Genomic DNA, 21,820 nt, shown 5'->3' on the forward strand with positions numbered 1-21,820 from the left:
GTCGATGAGTTCGTTTCAAATTACCCTATCATTGCAACAATACAGGATCTAACGCTAAACTCAATTCCATAATGAATCGCCTACATGTACTTGGAAATAAATATGTTTTGGATGAACCTATAAACATTGCTAGTTTAACCTCATACAAACACTACTTAATTAAAACTGTCTGTCAGCGCTTCTCAGATTGACTATAATCAAATACAGTTTTAAAGTATTAATTTCCTAACACTCATTACATAATATCCGGGATTTATCATTTATGTTGTATTGTATTTATAATAATCTACTCATTGTACTTTTTTATGTTGATACTACTATTTCTATTTTTCTCTTTTATGTATTTTATATATTTTTTTTTTATCTATGTATATTCTGTATTCATATGTAAAACAATTTGTTACTCTTTTGTAAAAGCCGCTATAATCTGCGTTAATCAAGACCAAACAATAATGATCCATCTTCCTACGGAACAGAAATAATAAAATTAAATTAGTACGAGTACCGCGTAGAACTCTTTATAGTTATTACGGATTTCAGAATACCTTGGTGCTGTACGCGAAATACAAAAATAATGAACAGGGTGGGTAGCCAAAAATATTATGGTCAAGAAGTTAATAAAATATGAATGCCACGAATTTCGCAATTGCCGTACCAAACAGTCGTTTAATTATGCAAACGTAAATCTTTATCCCGTGTTTGCGGTGAGAATTTTACAATTTACTGGCGGCAAGCAAAGAAACAATTATTTATTCAAGAGCGAGTGAATTAATAATGGCAACTAACAAATTTGCAAAAAGCAATTTAGAACACGAATTTTCAATCCCAAACTCGCGGAACTTGATGTAAAATAAATGAGATACCACATTCAGCGTAATCCAACATGCAAGATCTATCTTTGTTTTATCTCTCGAAAGTTGAAAACTTTGAGGCAACCAACTCTTTGGCGATGGGCTTGGAGCTCGCACTCACTCCGCGCAGTTTCCGTGTTCTGTCCCCGTTATCCGTTGCAAGCAAACCGCGGCTGATTGAAACCAACCAACGGCACCGCTAGGGATGGGATATCGCTCCACACTTTTATTTTATCTATCGTTTATTTTATTCCACGTTTTATCTATATTTTGTTGTCTTCCCTGATTTTTTTTACAATTTATCTATTATGTTTTCATATTTTAAAGTTTTTATTTTATAATGTACGGGCCTTAGTAATATTTTTTTTTTATTTTTTACCCATTAGTATGCCTAAGTTTACAAATTTATTATTTAATAAATACAAATATTAATACATTTTTATTATTTATTACGTTTTCTTTTGATTAATAAGGCTCCTACAATCCACCTAAAATCTATCAATTGGTGCAGACAATGGTTTCTGGCAGCGCATTATAATATTGCATTCTTTTGTATGTAAAACTATTTGGTGTATTGACTTTGTCATATTTGGTAGCCTAATTTCATTCCACTTTCTTGTGTTACGTCTGTGAATGTCGAATTGTACATAATTTTCTATGAAAAGTGTTTTGGTATTAGGTTATTTATTATTTTATGTATAAATATCATCGCGTTTACTCGAGTGGATTAGTTTTAAAGGGAAATAGCGTAATTGTTATTTAGTTATATTATCCTATATTGATTGGAGAAAATTAGAAAAATCATCATTTTACTATTGCTTTCATTAAAATAGACGCCAACTGGATCGGTCAGCTGCAAAAATGCAATCCCCGTACTAGAGTCGTTGAAGTAAAAATACGCCACTCGGTCCCCATTAAGTATGTAAGACTTCTCATTTAAAGTTACGAATACATTTGCGAAGAAAATTACCCAGCGAAATTTTTCAGCACTTGAGTGATATAAAGGATGAACGGTGATTAAGAAAACCGGATTTTTATTAAGATTATTAAGTACGGACTCGATATAACTAGCTCTCGAAGGATTTCTTCTTGGATGGAAACAGTCACTGTGACCTTAATGCACGGAGAAAAATGAGTCATATATAAAGATACTGTTAAAAGGTGAATGCATGATCATTTCCCAATAAAATATTAGTCACTCAGAATACATCTGAAAACGTTTTCACGCAGGTGCTCTTGTCCGAATAAATATAATGGACGAGATGCGAAAGTATTATTATTTGGAAAACACGTGTTTTGACTTCCTTATAACATATTTAAGCTTTAGAGATAGTTTGCTATGAAATTAGTCCAATCATTCATTACAGGCTTCCAGTCCTATTTTGTAAGGAGAACGAATATTTTAACCGATTTTCAATAAATTAACAATATTTCATGTAAGTAAGTTTTTTCCACCTGCACCTTAGAATTAATTCTATTTTGCAGTATGATGACTGAAATAGCTGTTTACTTGTGATGTCGAGAAACCTGAGATATCACAGCTCCGTTTGAGAATTTTACGAAACTTTTGATGGAAATTCAAATGATGGGAATAGGTTTGAGGCGAAACAAGACCAAACAATACTCATTTAGGTAAATTTAGTAATGGTATATCTGACTGCAATATTTGTGTGCAATGTCCTAAAACTAACAACTGGCCACATTGAATCAATGCCGAATATTTTTATAAGCTATAAAAGTTGATATTGAGAAACCTGAAGGATTTTTTTTTTCTTTGGGGTTGCTTTGGGGAAGAGCTTTTTAAAGAGAGGAAGTAATTGATCTGTTAATAGAAAAGATGCATAATTTGGTTGAGCTTTTTTCGAGCAAAATGGTACCGAAAATGGAATACTGAAATAGCGTATCTTCCAGCTGAGCACAGATGTCGAAGGGAAAAATATTTGTAGTTTTCCGAAGCAACTTTAACAGAGATAAAACAAACATAGCGCGTTGTATTGATTTTAATAAATTCAGTTAAAATTTGTGTGAAGTTAGTTAAGATTTGTGAATCTCTCAAATGAATTTCAAACAAAAAAGGCACGAAATATCATGATTGTTAAAAAGTTTAAGAAGATCTAATTAAAATGACGTCAAACACAACGTTAGTCAGTCACGTTCCTATCGCTGACTATCGACAAGTTATCAACACTTCATTGCTAAAAGTTGGGATACTGACGCTAATAAATAATTAAGAAGTTCTAATTAAAATGACGTCGAACATAACTCCCGTTCCTAACGTTGACAATCGATAAGTTATCGACACTACATTGCTAAAAGTTGGGATACTGACGCCAATAAATAATTACAGAACAGGGTATCATAATAAGGGAAGGAAAAGTTTCCCGTACCTATTTCCCGTCAAAAGCTCCAGCGCTATCTTACCAATCGATCTCTCCGTAATAAGTTAGATATTCTCGTGCCTTTGAAGTACCAGAAACGCGGAATTGAAAATAATCCTCGCGTAAATGTATTTTCGATTATTTTCCCTTTGGATGAGATGCGGCCGACACACAGCAGCCACCATCTAACAGATCTATATGTACACAGCACCCCGCATGCATCTACCCGTTTTATTACAAGAGGGATATAAATATAAAGGCTACGTTAGCAGGGCCGCTGTACAAATCTTTGGCAAACATTAAACTAAGAACACGAACTATAAACATAGACAGTAAACAACATATAAGTATTCTAATCATCTACGCCATTGTAAAACTACCCAGTATTTAGATCAGAGAGATAAGTTCTCTGGCCTCTAAGCAAATGCGGAATTAAAACAAACTTTGTATGATATTTTTCACATTCACAGAAATTGAAAATGCATCCTTGCACCTCGTTCCCGAGTAGAAGATGCTCTTGAAACTGTCCTGGTAAGAGCTTACCATTTAGATTAGAAACGTTGCTTGAGATTGCTGTGGCTATGTTTAGTAACTTGCGTCTACTTCTCAACATTCAACTTCTTCTTTCTCGTCCTTCCAACCTTCAATTTCAATATTTCACTAATAAATGGGGATGTCATACTTCCACCGACTACGGGTAGTAAGGGTTTTTTTTAAAGTCTTGTTTTCAGAAGATACTCGAAGATAATTTTTTTTCGTTTTCACTCTGTAAAATAGCGTTTAAAATACATCTTCTTAACGAGACGAAAAATATTTTCCATTAAGCTCGTAGATTCAATCCTGAGTCCTGAATTCTGCCCCTTAATAATCGCTCTACTCTTTAGAATCCTTCACTCATATTCCAGGGAGCGACCGTAACGAACGTTGCGGTTTAGGAGCTTTGCTAAGAGAAGGAGGTAACTGCCGGAGGTTCGAGGGGTGAGTTTTCTCCCACCCCGTATTAATATCGCCACCCCCTCAGGGTGAAACGTTTAATTAAATACCCATCAATAAGGCACATCCAGCTGCAACGGCATGGTGTTCTTTTGACCGTTCTCAAAGAACTTAAAACAGTAATATTGTATAGATCGTCTTTGACATCAACATTAAAAGTACGAGACGATATTTTTAAAAATAAGCTAAACAACTGGCTGTCGCAAGGTGACGGGTTGAAAGTCAAAACAAGGTTTTATTATTTTGAACGGGAAAAAACATCATTCCGTCGTTAATTAAAGAGAATCTTTGTAAGGCAAAGCGTTGAGAAATCCGTAATAAAGATTGCAGACTTTTTCATAGAATTAATAGCAAGTTTGAAGCTATTAAAAATGTACGCTTTTATCGAAGGATTTGAATCGCAATATTGCCATATTAGCCAAATCATATTTCAATCATAAATACCGTGAGTGAGTTCGAACCAACCCACTTAGTTCGAATGAAACTTCATGATTATCAAATATTATGATTCTTTGTAACTCTGGTTTAATGAACTCTAGAGCTAAGATTTGCTTTGAATTTAAGTGCATATTCAAAATTGGGACATTTTAAGAATTAAGAAAAGCGATATAGTCTCTACATACCTATAATATAAAAATATCTTTGACAGAAAATTATTTTTATAGCAATTTTTTAAATTGGAACTGATTTGTCGAAAATGAGGTCGTCTCCTACTAAAAAAATATGTTTTTTAAAATAACGTTCCAACTCTATTAATTAGAGTATGTTGAGGAAATAACTTTTTTTAATTGGAACTGTGCACCGAACGGGCATACACACTATGGTAATTTGTTGCAAACTTTGTTGCATTGCGTGTTATATTGCTAATATCTGTGCGTGGCTGCCGTCAAAAGCTTGTGACATCAAGGTACATATTCGTTGCCATTCGAATTATGAATGGTGTTTCGTGTGACACTGCGAAACATAATTACACGCGTTAAAATAACCAACTTCACAGTTTCAAATACAACAAGATATTCACTACGTAATCGCAAAACGTGAAGAGATTACAGACCTATTAACAATGCATTTATCTCCCTTCCTGAATGTGGTCTTGCACGTGTCAGATTAACCTGGTGCACACGGACTCCCCTTGCTACAACTGCCATCTCAATCTCCCGATCATCAGTACTAGGTAGCAGGGGCGTGCATTCCATATAGGCACACAAGCACTGGCACAGTCACACTAACGTATTCGCGTAGCATAAACATATAAATATTACGCAAAATCATTAAATTATTGTAAATTACAAATCTACACTTTAAAAATACGCGTGAATATCCGCTGCGAATTGCAGCTACGTGCGCGTCTACCAATACCAATCGCACGTCAGAGTAGATGAGTTAGTTTTTTGGTAGTGTTTAGGTACTGCTTGTGGGAACAAATTAAAGAGCAATCGGTGATATCCGAACTGACGAAATGCAGTAGAAAATAAAACTAAAGTAATTTTTTATACATGTCATAATTAATAGTCTTATAATATGCATAAGTGAAGAGGTTATTTGGATATTTGATGTGGCTTACGCAATCACAACTAATGCCGGCTAAAGTCAGCAGCTTAGCCATTCTCATTAAAACTTACCACGTAGTTTGAGTATGATATATCAAATAATTCTCTATTTTCTAATACTGCATACCCTGGATAAAATCCTGTGCACGGCACTGCTAGGTAATATGGTACTTGGTAGTATGGTTCTTGGTATGTTGGTACTTTGGGCAGTATCCAGTCTGGCCCGGAATTCTGTAAGACTCTAATGGGATCACAGCTGACCAAGTTCTTAATTCCATCACAAGTGAGATGGCGCTATTCTACTTTATCTCCCGGCTTTGCGGTTAGTCTACGGAAGTTTCAAATTTAATACCGAGATCGTAAAAAATTACCACATAATGGAGTAAGGTTTATTGCGTTGCTTTGAGAAGGTATAACCACGAAACGCGCTGATAACATATTTCTCTGAATTTTAGAAATATTAAAAAATCAGGTTTTAAAAATAAGCGTTTTTTGTGAGAGACCCTTTAGACCAAAACATATAATACATATTATATGAAACTCCATACCGAGCATTGTTATTTCATTTTTAAAGTCCTGCATGTTTGTCGGAGTCCAAAAACAAACAATGAAAATAGAACAATGGATTTCCATAAATCTTTTTCCAAAATAAACATTGTTTTTCGTATTTTGCACATTTTTTTTAGCTTTCGTCAATAATTTCATTGCTTTAGGTGGATTTATTTTCATCAACCTACGGCCTACGCGGTTGCAATGCCCTTTTCATATAAAACTTAATTTTGGGATTTGAGGACTAAGTACCTAATATTTGCTTAAATCTTTGAAAAATAAATATTCAGTACGGATGTGAGCTACTTTATTTGTGTTTTAAATAGTGAATTTAAGCCATCAAATATATCAATTTTAAATACAACTTTGGATACCATTAATAATTCTTATTATTTATAAAAATAATTTTATCTTACCTACTAAGTAATTTAATGATATACAGAATAAATAAATAAAATTGATTAATAAACGACCTAATAACGTTGCCAGCCAAAAAACTCTTATTTATGTGTAAATTAAAGATGATAGGTGTATTATATTAACGCAGTAGATTTTTAAAGATTATGTTTTAAATTATTACAAAAATTAACAAAATCGTGAAAACTGGAATTCTTTAATGGACTTTATTTTATAACTTAAAAAACAAACAAATAAAATATCTCACAATAGTACAAGATATTTGCTATATTATATTTTGTACAACATAAGTATAAAGTTTAGTTGGATATTTTGACCACAAATACAAAATTAAGTTTTGTATGAAAAAGGCAGCGAGACTTTCATCCATAGCTAAGTAAGGTAACAATACATTGTATAAATACTTGTATACATTATATACATCGTTGTGAAGTGTGTGTGGTATTTCTGCACTTTGTCAATGCATTTTTCTAATTCGGATGCTTTCAATATTATTTATTTTACACCTATTAAGGCTTTTACATACATATATAACAATGTTTAAGAAAATAAACTCGTAAATACTTAAATACTCGTAATTATGGTACCTACATGCCTCAAGAAAAATTTATAAAAGCTTTGTGATTGAGAGCAATGGCGCGTTCTCACCTGATCTATTCTATGAGTCTCTGTAACTAAAGTTGAAGTCCATATTCCATCACGACTTAGTGTGAACTCAGCATAACGTTTCTTTTGACAAATTGTATAATTTGATAAAACAACAAATAAATATCACATTTTATATTGAAGTGAAACTTCTTTACGCGCGTTATGCAATTTCGAGGACCGGAGTAAAACCAACTCATGACCGTCATGAAAAACCGTGATCATTTCGCTATAGGAGCCTAGCCAATATTATATACCTACTTAAGGTCACTCTCCAAACTCAGCTTCGCGGTCTAGAGGCAGAGCGCCCGATTGTCGTCGTGAAGAACCGAGGTTCGATCCCCGCTTTAACTATTTTTTTTTTCTTTTTGTGATTTTTTTAATAATATTTTTTTTTAAAGTGATAAAATGCTCTCGTGCTGCGACTTTTAGATATTTTGACTATATGATAATTTGGTCGAATACGTAATAACCGCGGTCTAGAGGCAGAGCGTTCGACACTCGTTATGCAGGACCCGGGTTCGAATCCCATATTTTTATAACTTTTATTTTTTTTTTATCATATGCTACTTATAAACATGTCAATAGACAGAAAAAAAGAGAGAATGAAATGAAAAGAGAGAGAGAAGAATAATACAAGTTTCACTTCCGTCGTGCGTAGGCTTGCCACAACTGTATTTTTTTTTAAATATATATTTAAAATGGGTTTTCATTCAAGGCACGATATCTTTTTTTTAAAAAAGAAAATAAAGAGTTATAATATAAAAATTTCTAAATAATAATTTATAAACTATGTAGAACTACTAGTTTGCACATACTGCGTTTGAATTTTACCACGTTTAAATTGTTGTCAAATACATCCATTTATTAAAAAAAATCCATTTTGTACCCGTTATATTGGGGAATATATGGTGTATAATTAAGTAGGTAGGTATTTAAGAAGTAACTTTCAAATCTTTTAATTTCAGAGAATATTTTTATTTAGATTTACTATTTAAGAGAAAATTAGAAATATACTTTTTGGACGCGATGTCTATTGTTCAAATAACTACTGGTTAGAATATAATTTTGAAACGGAATTTTTTATACTCATAGTTAAATCCATAGTAACCTCTCATTATCGACGAATGTAACGTCTATATGTTCCAATAACAGGATCATATAACATTTTGACTCAGTTCGTTATTATATTCTTGTTACGTTGTTGTTGTGTTCTCGATGTTTGCGGTTAGGTAGTAAGTAGGTATTGATGTGTTCTCTGTTGGTTGTTCCAATAGCGGTAAATCAAGGTTTTAAGATACTTACGCAGCGTGCAGTGTTTTCCGTTCCACCCCTGCGAACAGACGCAGGTTCCGTTCTTGCATTGTCCGTGTGTGGCGCAGCGCGTGTCGCACGCGCGTTGCTCGCACCGCGTGCCCGCCCAGCCCGGCTCGCAGCGGCACCGGCCTGACGCGCAAACCCCGTGCGCGCCGCAATCCAGTCCGCACGCCGCTAATAAAACAAAAATAAACATTAATATCGTGCGAAGGAGAGTCAGGAAAAGCTGTACTCAACAAATAAATGTAAGGAAGCAACATTGGAGTAACAGAAGTAGCTGAAGATCGTCGTTCGTCGAATTTAGATCATCGTCAGATTATTATCAGATCGTCGTGAGATATTCAAACGTCAGATGTTTGTCATTTAAGCTAGGTATTAAGTATTATTCATCATTTTTGTTGGCATGCGATTAAGATGAAATCTTTATCCAGGAATGATGGAGGGGATATCACGAATTTAGCACCGATCAAAACGTGTCCGATTAGAATCTTTGAATTAAATTTTCAACAGGCATTTACAAACTTGGAAACAAGATGCTAAGCGGTGTGATAATGGCAAATCTTAGTGTTTAAGAGTAATGGAAGAACAAGATTCGTGAAGATATTATATGGATGGGGTTGACAAACCGAAAATAGAAAAGTGAAAACTGAATGATACGAAATTTGACCTCACGACAAGAGATTTATCTCAAAAAGAAAAAAAAAAATAGACTTGTTTCATGGAAAGGGAGCTTTTATAATTCATCAGGCAATGGTACAAATAAAACAAAAGACATACGTTATTTATCACAATAATGCTGCAGCTCTTTCGTATACATGATAGTAGGTATTTGAAAATGAGGTAAAGGGTTTACGTATGTCTTCTTCCCCCAAACGAAAAATGTAAAAAATGCAATCATTTCATCTCCCTCACATCTATTAACCCCTCCAGCGTTTTTGGGTCATATATGACCGGGCGTCCAGAAATGGTGTCATGCGGAAATAGGTAATTTTTTGAGGTTAGAAATAGAAATAATAATTCTCTCCAGATTGCAACGGAGAAAAATGAGAATTGCTAATTTATCAAGAATCTCTATAAATTATTGTAATCCGGTTAAAAACGGGATTACATGCCATTTTATGATAATATTTTTGTGAATTCATTAAAATATCGTAACACGTGTTCATTCACCTGCATTTGGTAATATGTAATGATGAAATGCGAAGATAGTTTGATTTTTAAGAACACATGATCCGATATCGTGATAATATATTCGTATTTTACAAAAAGTTTAACAGTAAACCTATTAATTCATTCGTTAAGGGCCAATATAAATTAGCAATATTCAATATTAGTAGCTTTTCTCCGTGTAAAGAAATGAAAGAAAGCGTCGTTGCCGTACAAATTATTTACAAAAAGCACAATTTCTTAAAAAATCACTACATAATCATGGCCCTACATTCTAAGGGATTTAGCCTCCTCTATAACAATTATTGTTCTCTGGTTATAGGCTCCGGTCTCTAGCCGGTCCTCTCTAGTTATTAAGTATTTCAATCATCTTCCACGCTCTTCGGTGTACCGAAGCACCCACTTTGACCTGATTTTCGGTTATTATGTTATCACCTGAAAATCTTTCCACGTGGCGAATCATTCGCAGCACATTATTAGATAGGTATCTTCTTACCTTGAGAGCAGTCGCTTCCAGTCCAGTGTTTCTCGCAGATGCATTTCCCGCTGTCCAGGTCGTAGGTACCGTGCTGTGAGCAACCAGGCAGGCATTGGTACACCTGGCGATCAACATCCGCGCAGGACTCTCCTCGCCAGCCCGCCTTGCAGTAACACTTGCCCGAAACGCAGGTACCGTGCGAGGAACACTCGGGTTCGGGACAGTCAGCTAGTGGAAATAGAATTTAGTTTTAATACACAATTGATTTTTTTATATTTTAATTTATTGTACCACAGAGTAAATCAGGTGTTTCAGAAATTTCATTCAAAAGCACCATTCTTCTTGTCATGCTATGCTCTGCTAGAACATCTGTTTTTCCGCGTGGTATCTCGAACAAGTGGCGACGACTACGGCCGAAGTTTTCGGGTACATATGTATAAGCCATAACATTCCAAGGGGAATAGGCTATCAATAGAGTTATGAATTCTATTAAAACTAAATATTGCAAGATTTACATACTGTCTGGTTTCTAGGCTAATTCTATTTATTCCCTAAAGTAGGAAACTAAAAATGTATATATTCTTGAATATGGATCATAATAAATTCTAGAATTAGATTATCATATTATAACAAACATGTAAATTCGTGACTTTTCAGCATTAGGTACCTATATTTGGGTAAATACGTTTTTTTTAACATCGTGGACATAAAACGACGTAACCTGACTAAACATCGATGTTTTTCTAGAAGGTTTTCCGCGATACGTACCGAGTGCCTACATACAACGATAATACACAGGTATAGGTATTTTTTTCATAGCACCTTATAAATGTGCCATGTAATTGTGTGTGTGAGAGCTTCCTATGTTAAAAAGAGACAACGTTACGTAACCGCTTTGCCAGAAAGTAATCCAAGACAGAAGCTAAAAATACAAATGCTTTACATAAACAGGTATTTGATTAGCAAATTTTGGCTAATATCTATACTGATAGCAGTTGTTTTATGTCACGCTATAAAAAAAACTAAAAGAGTCTATAGATATAAAGCGACGCACAGTGGGCTGAAAATCGCCTTTCATAGACATAGAGACTTGAATTTTCAATGGTATTTTTTTTGGCTAGAAATGGATTCTGCTGATCATTACTATGCTATAAAATCTCGTACGAAGCAATTGCGTGTACAAATGAAGGAGTTATCATTTTTTCATTATGTAAATAAAATATTGTAAAATAGACAAAGCATACTCATATGTAAAGCATTTAAGCATTAAAATGAATCATCGACATAAAAAAGTTTTTTTTCAATTTTTTCAGTTCAATACGAAGTATGTCAAAAAATACAAATAAATAGTAGTATATCTGTGTGTAAGGATAGAATGGTCAACCTTATGATTCCAGAGATAGCCTCATTTTTAATGTCAGTGCCATACAAATTTTTCTTAAAAAAATGATAACTTAAAAATTATAGCAATTATAGATCAGCAGAATCCATTTCTAGCCAAAAAAAAAATACCCTTGAAAATTCAAGTCTCTATGTCTATGAAAGGCGATTTTCAGCCCACTGTGCGAAGGTCCCGTATTACAATGTTTAATTTGCAAATTTGTAGTTTTGCAGTAGAGCTGTTTAATATTTGTTCACTTCATTTTTACTGTTTCTGATAATATATTTGTACGATAAAATAAATAGGGGTAAATAAAAAATAAAAAACAACACTATCTTGCGCTATCTTATCAACACTATCTTGATCTCAAAAACAGTAAAAATGCAGACGATACTTTAAAAATCTCTGTGGCAGAGCTACAAATTTGCACATCCAATATTGTTTTTCGAGACTGTACCTATTGCTTCAAATCGTTTGGTAAAATTATAAAAAATATCCCGTGTGGCAGTACTTACCCAAATAACTATGTACAAGAGAAGGAAGCCTCCGCAACTAAATAGAATCATTATCTAACAATTAGGGAGCATGCTACTGCGCATGTTTTTCGATTAGTCGAAAGCCATTTCGGTGAAGCAAATGACTGGTATGCACCCTAAATTCTAATTACAAATTGTAAGCGAACCGGGCTTCGAATAAATCAGGTGAGCAAAAAACAAAACAAACGGAATAGAAAACATTAGCGATAGAACGGATATTGCTATCAAGAGGTTTGGGGGAAGCCGTTCTAATTACTTTCTCACGTGACCGGAGACGGAGTGAAGGAAAAATATGTAGCGGCCATTGGCTCGCCGAACAGCAATTGGTTAACAGTTCTGTATGTAATACTTTTCCTGCTTCCCCTGCTAAACGGTGGCTCTGTCAACAAGACGAAATAATACAGGAGGAAAATAAAACTCCTAGGGATGATTGCTAGTTTTTCCATTAGCTACTTCGGAACTTGGCGATTGATTTTGCGTTGGCTTGATTGATGTGTTTTGATGGAAGGTTTAATTAATATTGCCGAAATGCTGCTTTATCCGGGAATTTGGAATTATATCAGATAATGAGAATTTCGATAGGATTTCTACAGGTTTGTTATTTTTCAAGCAATTGAAAACAAATACTAACCGAAGGGAAGGTACAAATATTATAGTGTTTTTTATTTGGAATAATTATTTGTAAATACGTATTAAAGCAGTTGGGTAAATAATTTTGATAATATTTCGGAAAAGTTAAAATAAATAACCATATAAAAAGAACCATTAATTTGAAATCAATAAACTATTTACATTGTATATTTTTGGTATTTGTTATTAGTTGTAATAAATATGAAAATTGTCGATTAAAGTAGAATTGCTGAATGAATTAAAATGATGTTTTATAAAAATTTAAAGAGCGTGCAAATAATGCGTCAGAAAATAAACAGATATCGAAAATATGCGAATGGTATTTATATAAGTTTTTCGATGAAAGTCCATTGGTATTTTCCCCGTGTTTATAACACTAAATATAATGAATACTTATTTAAATTCGGGATATATTAACACACCGACAGAGGTGAATACGTTTTTCGTGTCATTTAAAAAAGGTCATAAATTACAGTCTCGCTAAGGACGGATTCCGGTAAGAAACCAGGTGGATATGTTTAACAAAATAACATCGAATGTTTTTCAATACCAGTAGATAAAACGTTTCCTGTAAATAAAGAAAACATAATCTTACCTTGGTCGCATGCCTCGCCCTTCCAACCACGGTTACAGATGCAGACGCCAGCGGCACAACGGCCCTTGCCCCCGCAGTCGGCGGGCAGGCAGTCGCCTTGGGGCACGTCGCACTCGGGCCCCTTCCAGCCCTCGGAGCAGTGGCACACCCCGCCGCCATACTGCCCGTGACCGGAGCAAAGCACGGGGCAAACGCCTGGGGGCAAATGATCGATTAGAAATACAAAAGGATGAAGTAAGATGAGATAAGGATCCAGAATGTGAGGGGGAACCGAAAAATGTTTAAGGTGTCTAAAAAGAAAATAAACCTCACCAGCCAAGCTCTAAAATCCAGAAATATATTTGTATCCGTCTTGGACCTATGCAGCATTAACTGCTACATTTAGTTTTTAATTTAGAAGCTTATTTTATTCCATTAAAAAATGCTATGGGATTGTTTTGGAAATTTAGCACGACTAACATGTTATGACCGCTGGAATTTAAATATTAACATAGTTGGATAAAAGAAATAAAAGTAGTATTACAGATGGGATGAGATAGGCTGATGACCTAGAGATAATTGCTGACTTTGGCTGAAGAATCCACAAAACTGGAGACATTTGAGGGAGGCCAACAGGCCTTCATATATCGAAAATTTATACAAAAAATACTATTTCCTTGGACTAAGATCTGAGATCCTCAATCTAAAAGACCCCGAAATTAGAATAATCATCCAAAAATTTAAAGCAAAAGTTGTCAATAAACACCGAAAACATCAAATATAGACATCCTTTTGTCATTTTGTCTGACAGACATAAAATGTTTAAAATTACGTATGGATTTTATACCCACAACACACTTAAACAAATGATAACATCTTGAACCTGATTGTAGGCATTCAATAAGCTGACATGTCTACGATGCATTGTTGCTTTTGTGTAGATTTAAACATTCTACATTGTTATGAGCAGTAACAATTTGTGTTAACAGCGTTTTGTCAGGCGGGCTAACGACTAAGGGTTCCATTCAACAAGCCGTAAATAATCAAACGTCGTCAAATATTATATTAAAAGTGTCAAGTCACCGGGCGAAACGAGGGAGAAATTAACGCTAGTCAAATTAGAGATCGCAATCAAATTTTATTATTTATTAGGAAAAATAAACAATTTCAACATAATTGTTTTGATAGCAACATGTGCTGATTTCACGTGGTTATTCGAGATTATCTGAGCAATACAAAAGCAATGTTTTTAATTAATTATTTAGAGTAACGTAATTGGAACTAATTAGTTCAAACCATTCCATTTTTGTAAACTAATTCCTACAATCTGTTGAAATTGTTCTAATATTATTTACATCGTTTTCGCAAATCATTTCGGCCACGTAGGTACCACGTAGAGTTAATGTGGGTTGTTTGGTGATTCCCCGTATCTTTCAGATTTCAAATTGGTTTTGTTCGGATACGTTTTATTTGGACTAATTATTATCCCTAGGAAGAGATTACAATTAGTTGGTTACGTAAAATATTTCTATAATAAGCTTGCCTATGTACTCTAGATCGTATATACTATTATGGTACTGGATACGGTTTCGGGAATAAATCTTAATAAATCAATACATTTTCTCACGACTCAAGAAAACATTCGGTTTTGGTAGTTAATATAATGTACTCTTGCTATTATATTATACAGTTCTCTTTAATTTTATTTACATAGAAGGACATTACATTTCGATAGGATTAAAAAAAATATTTTTTAAAAGTACAAAAGGTAGGCCTAAACTTCAATTCTCTACGAATAAAGTTTTTTATCCGTTGAAAAATGAAGTGTTTAATTTAACGAGGGTGTTATTCTCAGTTTTCTATTATATTTTTATTTCGTTGTAGAAAAATCATCGCTAAATAAGACAATATTTATTATACCGAGGAAATATTGTATCCCACCGAGCTATGCTCGGTGAATTCAATTTCTACCAGGCGACATCCCAGAAGGTTGGAATTTTTTACGATGGGCCAAAGGGCGCCCATGTGGGGTTAATTAGGTAAATTGAAATTTACAACGCGTATCTGGCAACACTAAACCGATCAATGGTCCGGAGGGTGAATGGGGAGGGGGAGAATTGAATTGCGGCTCGGTCTTTTTTACTTTTACACTGCGACAGGTATTGTTTTGAATCAGATAAAACACCACCACTCGCAGTAAATAATAAATTAATACTCTTTGAAATGTGGACATTGTAGACCTAAACAAACAGGAAAAATTCCCAACACACAATCCCGTTTTCTATTGGTATGTTTTGGGCTTTATTTCGAAAGCAATTGTTTAAGGTAGGTACTTACTTTTTGAGCAGTCGGTTCCCTGGAAGCCATCGATACAGTCGCATTTTCCGAGATAGCAAGATCCACGTCCGGAACAATCATTCGGACACGAATTGCTAACTCCCTCCGCTTCCGAAACGATTAACTCAACGTTATGTGGCTGAAGTTCATCATTGTAAACGGAGAGGAACCATCGTCCAGTATCCAAATACTGAAGAAGACTTACGTTCACCATCATGCTTTCCGGCATTGGTGATCTTTTTGCTATCATGTGCTCGTCAATATTGAACTGTAAATCAATAGTCGGTCTTGGTTCAGATGCACCAATCGGGCCGTATTGCGAATCATCGTCATCTCTGGGTGTAAAGCCAGGTGGATCTTCAGATCTGGAATAGAATGGTCCTTTGCGATCTCCGTCGGACAATATTCTATCTGTTCCATCGTAGCTTTCTAGAATGCTTCTTAGAATGTCAGATACGATCAATTTTTTAGAAACTCTGTTGACGCTGTGAGCCTCATTTTTATGTTGATCTTCAGCACTTCGTTTTCTTCTTAGTCTGTGGTCCACTCTTCCTCCTCTGACGAACTCAACAAAATCATATTGAGTGACGCTGGGAGCTACGTTTCTTCTTCCGTAGACCGCGAAGTTGGCCCCCCAGGGTAGGGTGAAGTTGAGGCGCACGTACGCGGGCTGCTTGTTCCGGAACTCGGAGTTCCAGAACTGGAAAGGTGGAATGGTGGCGGTGTGAAGAATGTCAAAGTCCCTCAGCTCCAGCGTTGGAGGCCAGTGCTGGGCTTGCGTCTGTTGCTGCGGGAGATGGGGAGCCGCCAAGGTGGTAGCAGATCTCTCGGCCGCTAACGTTGCTGCTGATTCTGCAAAAAATATATATTATCAGTACCAGTGAAGATCTTACCCATTTTCAAAGGTGGATTTGATCTAACAAAATATAAACATTTCAACATGTTAACCCTTTCAGACCTCAATTAATGGAAATAGTAGAGTTATTTGATATATTTATTTTTAAATTTGAACAATTACGAAGTTATTACTTCTTTCACAAATATGCGAGTCATGCATACTACTTAGCTTTACTAAAAATAAAACATTTTATTCAATGTCAAAAATTACATACACATCAAATAGTGCAAAAATTCATTCAAAACTTCATCCCGAAAAAATCTTGAGAAAAAATTCTGACTAGAATAAACACAAAAATCATGGCCTAAAAATATAAAAATGGCTACCGCATGAACTAACAGCTAAAAATTTACTCGCTCTAGATAGTGAGAAAAATATTCAGAAATCTATGTATTTTCAAATATACACACGGTCTGATTTATTTATTTCAAATATACACATATTACTACATACGTATATATACACATAGATGGCCGTCGTGTAAGCCTCAAGCCTACTATGCATTTTTTTATATTTCACTTTAATTCTACAGTAGATCACAGTTTTCATTGAATATTTAGCGATGTCCCATGGTTCCACAACATTCCTCTATAGGACCGAAGTATCTAAGACATCTTTCAATCAATGCAATAAATGAACTGTATTGGAATAGGTGTGAATTAGTTTTGATTTACCTTCTGTTGGTGATTGTGTAGACTGTGAGTCCTGTGTCATTTGGTCGTGCGTCACAGCCTTCACATCTTGGACTAAGATTTGACAATTTGTTGAATCTACGTTGGTTTTCATTGATGATAATGCTGAAAAAAATAAACGGGTTAATATCATGTAGTTGAAGTAAAGTTGAAATGATAAAAAGAGAAATATTCTGAAGATAAATAAGCATACGAAAATCAAGGAAATGTTGAAAGAGTTAAATATGTTATTTAATTTAAACCGATTATTTTTTATTCCAACACTTTATTTTTAATCTATTAAATTATTAATGGTCACGCATCGCTTGAATTTTTAAGAGGAATTGTAAATCTCTGCACTAAAACACAGATGACGAGGTAAAGAAATGAAACAAGTCCTCCCTTCTGAAATAAAGTAGTTGATGAACTGAGCAATGAAGATTTTTGGTGAATTACCAGAAGAAATAAAATTAGAAAGAAACGTAAACAAATTTAAACTTATATTTCCAATTTAAAATATATACATATATGTGTATAAGGATTGTATTAGGACTTACATGTTAAAAAAAATCGCAAATAAATAAATAAAATATTTATGAAGGCATTAGACGGAACATGAATTCGGCGCTGGGAATTAAAGACAGTATTAAATTGAAGCATGGAAAAAAACGGGAAATCATCTTGTCAAAACATAAAATATTTCGTAATAGACAAGATATTTTCACGGCGTATGAACTCCAATAATACTCGTCTTCCGTTTTACGAGGGGTAAAAACTGAAATCAGCCAAAATCGGGTAATGAAAATAAGCAGGGGCAAAAATTGATATTAAAATTTCACGACCGCATTTCGGGTTCAAAAACAAGCGGGAGAATAAACACGAATGGAAGTCGGCTCTTATTATGCCCGACCCAATCACACCTCGCCTTTCCTTCCTTGTTTAATACAAAAAATGAGGATTCTCATTAGAACCGCACATTCCCGCTGAATATTTTACGTTTACATTTCGCGGTTAGGTAAATGAGAGGAATAAAAAAAGCGGCGCGGAAAGGAGGTGAATTGAAAATGTGAAAATGCTTCAGCTAAAGGGGGCCACTCAAACACCGCGCCAAGTGGCTTTAGGAGTGAGCATTCATTTCAGAGGTAATTAATATTAACCACTATTAGGTACAATGCGTGCCCGAGAGTGCATTAGTCCCAGAAACATTCAAAAGCAATCGTGAAATTACATCACAAATAAAATAAATAAATAGGCAAAAAAACTCGTGCGAATCGATACATGGAATTACTTTGTTTCGTGAAGTTTATAAAAAATGTGTTGCATAACTTTGATAAACTCTTTAAAAACGTATTGGAGTTTAACACATCAGAGACATCTGTACAGCTTCTTCCCTTTAGAGTTTTATAATAGAGACGTAACTTACACAGTTTGGAGAAAAAGTACAAATGAGGTTTCTTATATACGTTCAATATAAGTTGATACAACCTTTAAATGATACCGGATATCATTTACTGATTCGGCCACAAAACATTAACGTCTAATATAAAATTACCGCTACTGTCTACCCGGAGAACGATAATATTATTTTTATACTGTCTAAGTAACTGAATAAATTTTTAGACTGCCCTCAAATGAAAAAAAAAAAATCATGTCCCCGTTAGATCTATTCGATTGCATCATCTTTTCGACTGTGACAACCACGGCACGAACTACTCATTTAACTCACCACAAGCGCGACTTCACTGAACTGTCAATACTATACACATACAGGTGTATATTTTTATTTCCTTACATACAGTTTATACCTAAAACATGTGAACAACTCAGCACAGGTTCTTCTAGTGAGGTGTTCACAAAACACTACTACTAACCCATGCAGATACTATTATTAATTTATTTTTATAATTTGTACTTATTGTGTAAACTGTATATAGGAGGAAATAAATAAATAAATACCAAAAAAATAAGTTTTGAATGTATCTGATGTATATAACTTTAATTTAAAGTTTCTACTAATAAGTTCTAAATGTATCTGATATGCATAACTTTAATATAAGGTTTCTGCTAATACGTTCTGAATATAACTGATGTATATAATTTTAATTTAAAGTTTCTACTAATAATTTCTGAATGTATCTGATGTATATAACCTTAATTGAAAATGTCTACTAAAAGTTCTAAATGGAAGTGATGTAAAAAGCTTTAATATAAAGTTTCTACTAATATGTTCTGAATGTATCTGATGTATATAAGTTTAATTTAAAGTTTCTACTAATATTTTTGAAATGTTTAATTAACTAATGTGTCTACTCGTATTTTTTATCTATTTTTTGTTCGAGATAGTCATTATTATGTTTTATAAATAATTTTAGATAGATATACTAGTTTTTAGCTCACAAAATATTTTGCAACATTTTGATTTGAAATCAACGACTCTAAAAAATAAGTCAGAACGTTATAATAATATGGTTTGGTTCACATTTTGATAATAAACTTTCGAGTACAGCTAAAATGTATCTACTTAAATTAATATCAAATTATATAAAATTCGTAACTATCATAATAATTTTTCCTTTTTTTTTGCAGGGTAAAACGTATTTTAAAAATAATTAACATTTGAACTTTTCGACATTTCTGATTCGTGATACTAATAACAACAGTCTCGTGAGATTAAAAAGATTCCGGTAAAATTATATTTCTCATTTCTGTAAGCCAGCCGGAGTTATGGAAACATTCCTTGTTATTGCTTTGGGTTTAATTGTTTTAAAAGCACAGCGTTCTGATTTAGATGGTTTGCAGGCCTGAAACCTCAAAGCTCCAAGCTCTAAGCGGAGGGAGTGCTTGTTTTACAATGCCGGGGTTACGGGTTCAATAGCTTTCTGTAGAATAAAATGAAAAGAGTTTAAAAGAAAATTAATTCATTTCTGATTACTGTTGCAATCAGGGACTATAGTGCTTAACAAGCATTTACTCATTGCCTCCGTTCAAAATTACAATAAAAAAATTAAAATAAAAATAATATTGAACTACGTTTTTCCAATCATATTACAATATACAGAGAAAAATGACAATTGATAATTTATTAAGAATCTCTTCCAATTAATGGTGATTCCAGTCAAAAAAAGAGATTGCAGTTCTTGCGGACGAATTAACAGATCTAGAAGATATATATCTTTCTAACCTCGGTTATAAAATTGTTAGCATAAGCTACGTAATTGCTGAACAGCGTTATGAATATATTACAATTTTAACGGTTCAAATAAATAAGGTACAAATTTAATGCATTGCGGTTTATTGGGTATTTGAGTATATCTTGTTCGACTGCGACAATAACGCGATCGCTTCCAATATCCCCAAAGCGAAACGCACGTCTCTGAAAATATACTTGCATTCAATTTATTGTAAAAGTTTCCAAATACCGGGATTACTTTTCAATCCCTCCTCCCCCAAAATACACTAACACAAACAGAACCTCAATACAATCACATTATATCAGTATAAACGCGAATTATTTACTTACTGTAGGTAAGTTTAGATTTGGCCGATGAAACTTCATTTTAATATGCACACCTCATGGACTTAAAAGTCGAACATTTGAGTATTAATGACATAAAATATTCTTTGTTAAGTACACAAAAACTCAATATGTACTGCAACTAACATACAAACACACATATAACTCTGCATTTAGGCAATATATACGCATTACGTGTATGTAGTTACTCTGTGTACACAAACTTATTGTGTGTATGTATTGCAACCAAGATGCATGGGTACACAGACAAACACACATCTCTGTGTTTACACAATAAGTACATACACATTATACGTGTATGTATTTACAGTGTGTATATATACCGGAGTGTGCGTGTGCGTGAGGTTCGGGAGGGGCGATCGATTATACATTAAGGAGTATCGCTCTGAATTAATAACAGACGAAGCAAACACGCGTTTTATGTGTATCCGATGTTTCATCCGGTACAATTCACGTGTTTACCCAACATCCAACATGCTTCATGTGTATAGACGGCCGCTTATGAGCGGTACCGTTACATATACAGAATAACGCTTCGAGCGAGGGATTCTTTATGAGGGGCGTTCAAATCCTTTATAAATAAAACAATTCCATCCGAATGGCAAAAGCTATTGGTATCTACCAGACGACTACATATCCTAAATGCTTTATTTTTTTTTTATCCTACCGAGAATTTTAATGAATTTTCAGTAGGTACGTATATACTTAGTACGAAATAAATTATTAATTAATAAAATAAATATTATTTTAAAATTATAAGTTCCTCAAATTGATTTTAATTCATAAATACCATTCACCGTCTTCTAATGTTGAAGTAAATAATATTATCTGATAATATTCATCATGTTGTATTTATAATTTTTGTTTTATGTAAAACGCACAAGAGTTCTACCTGCTCCCAAACGTCTGGAGC

General features: G+C 34.1%; 1 protein-coding gene across 2 annotated transcripts in view; it reads right to left on the reverse strand.

Annotated features, from left to right (window-relative positions):
* Positions 1 to 21,820, reverse strand: part of Ten-a (Teneurin-a transmembrane protein) — a 140,751-nt gene that overhangs the window by 29,741 nt on the left and 89,190 nt on the right. For both annotated transcript variants that reach the window (XM_089631553.1, XM_089631552.1), the window contains exons 3-7: positions 17,376 to 17,498; positions 15,804 to 16,655; positions 13,488 to 13,682; positions 10,364 to 10,573; positions 8,689 to 8,874 (exon numbers count right to left, since the gene is read on the reverse strand). In XM_089631553.1, coding sequence (XP_089487679.1) covers positions 8,689 to 8,874; positions 10,364 to 10,573; positions 13,488 to 13,682; positions 15,804 to 16,655; positions 17,376 to 17,498 — 1,566 coding nt within the window. The remainder of the gene's footprint in view (positions 1 to 8,688; positions 8,875 to 10,363; positions 10,574 to 13,487; positions 13,683 to 15,803; positions 16,656 to 17,375; positions 17,499 to 21,820) is intronic.

The sequence above is a fragment of the Hesperophylax consimilis genome, chromosome 5, assembly GCF_061612785.1.
Source record: "Hesperophylax consimilis isolate HC1 chromosome 5, BYU_Hcon_1.0, whole genome shotgun sequence".
Taxonomy (NCBI): Eukaryota; Metazoa; Arthropoda; class Insecta; order Trichoptera; family Limnephilidae; genus Hesperophylax; species Hesperophylax consimilis.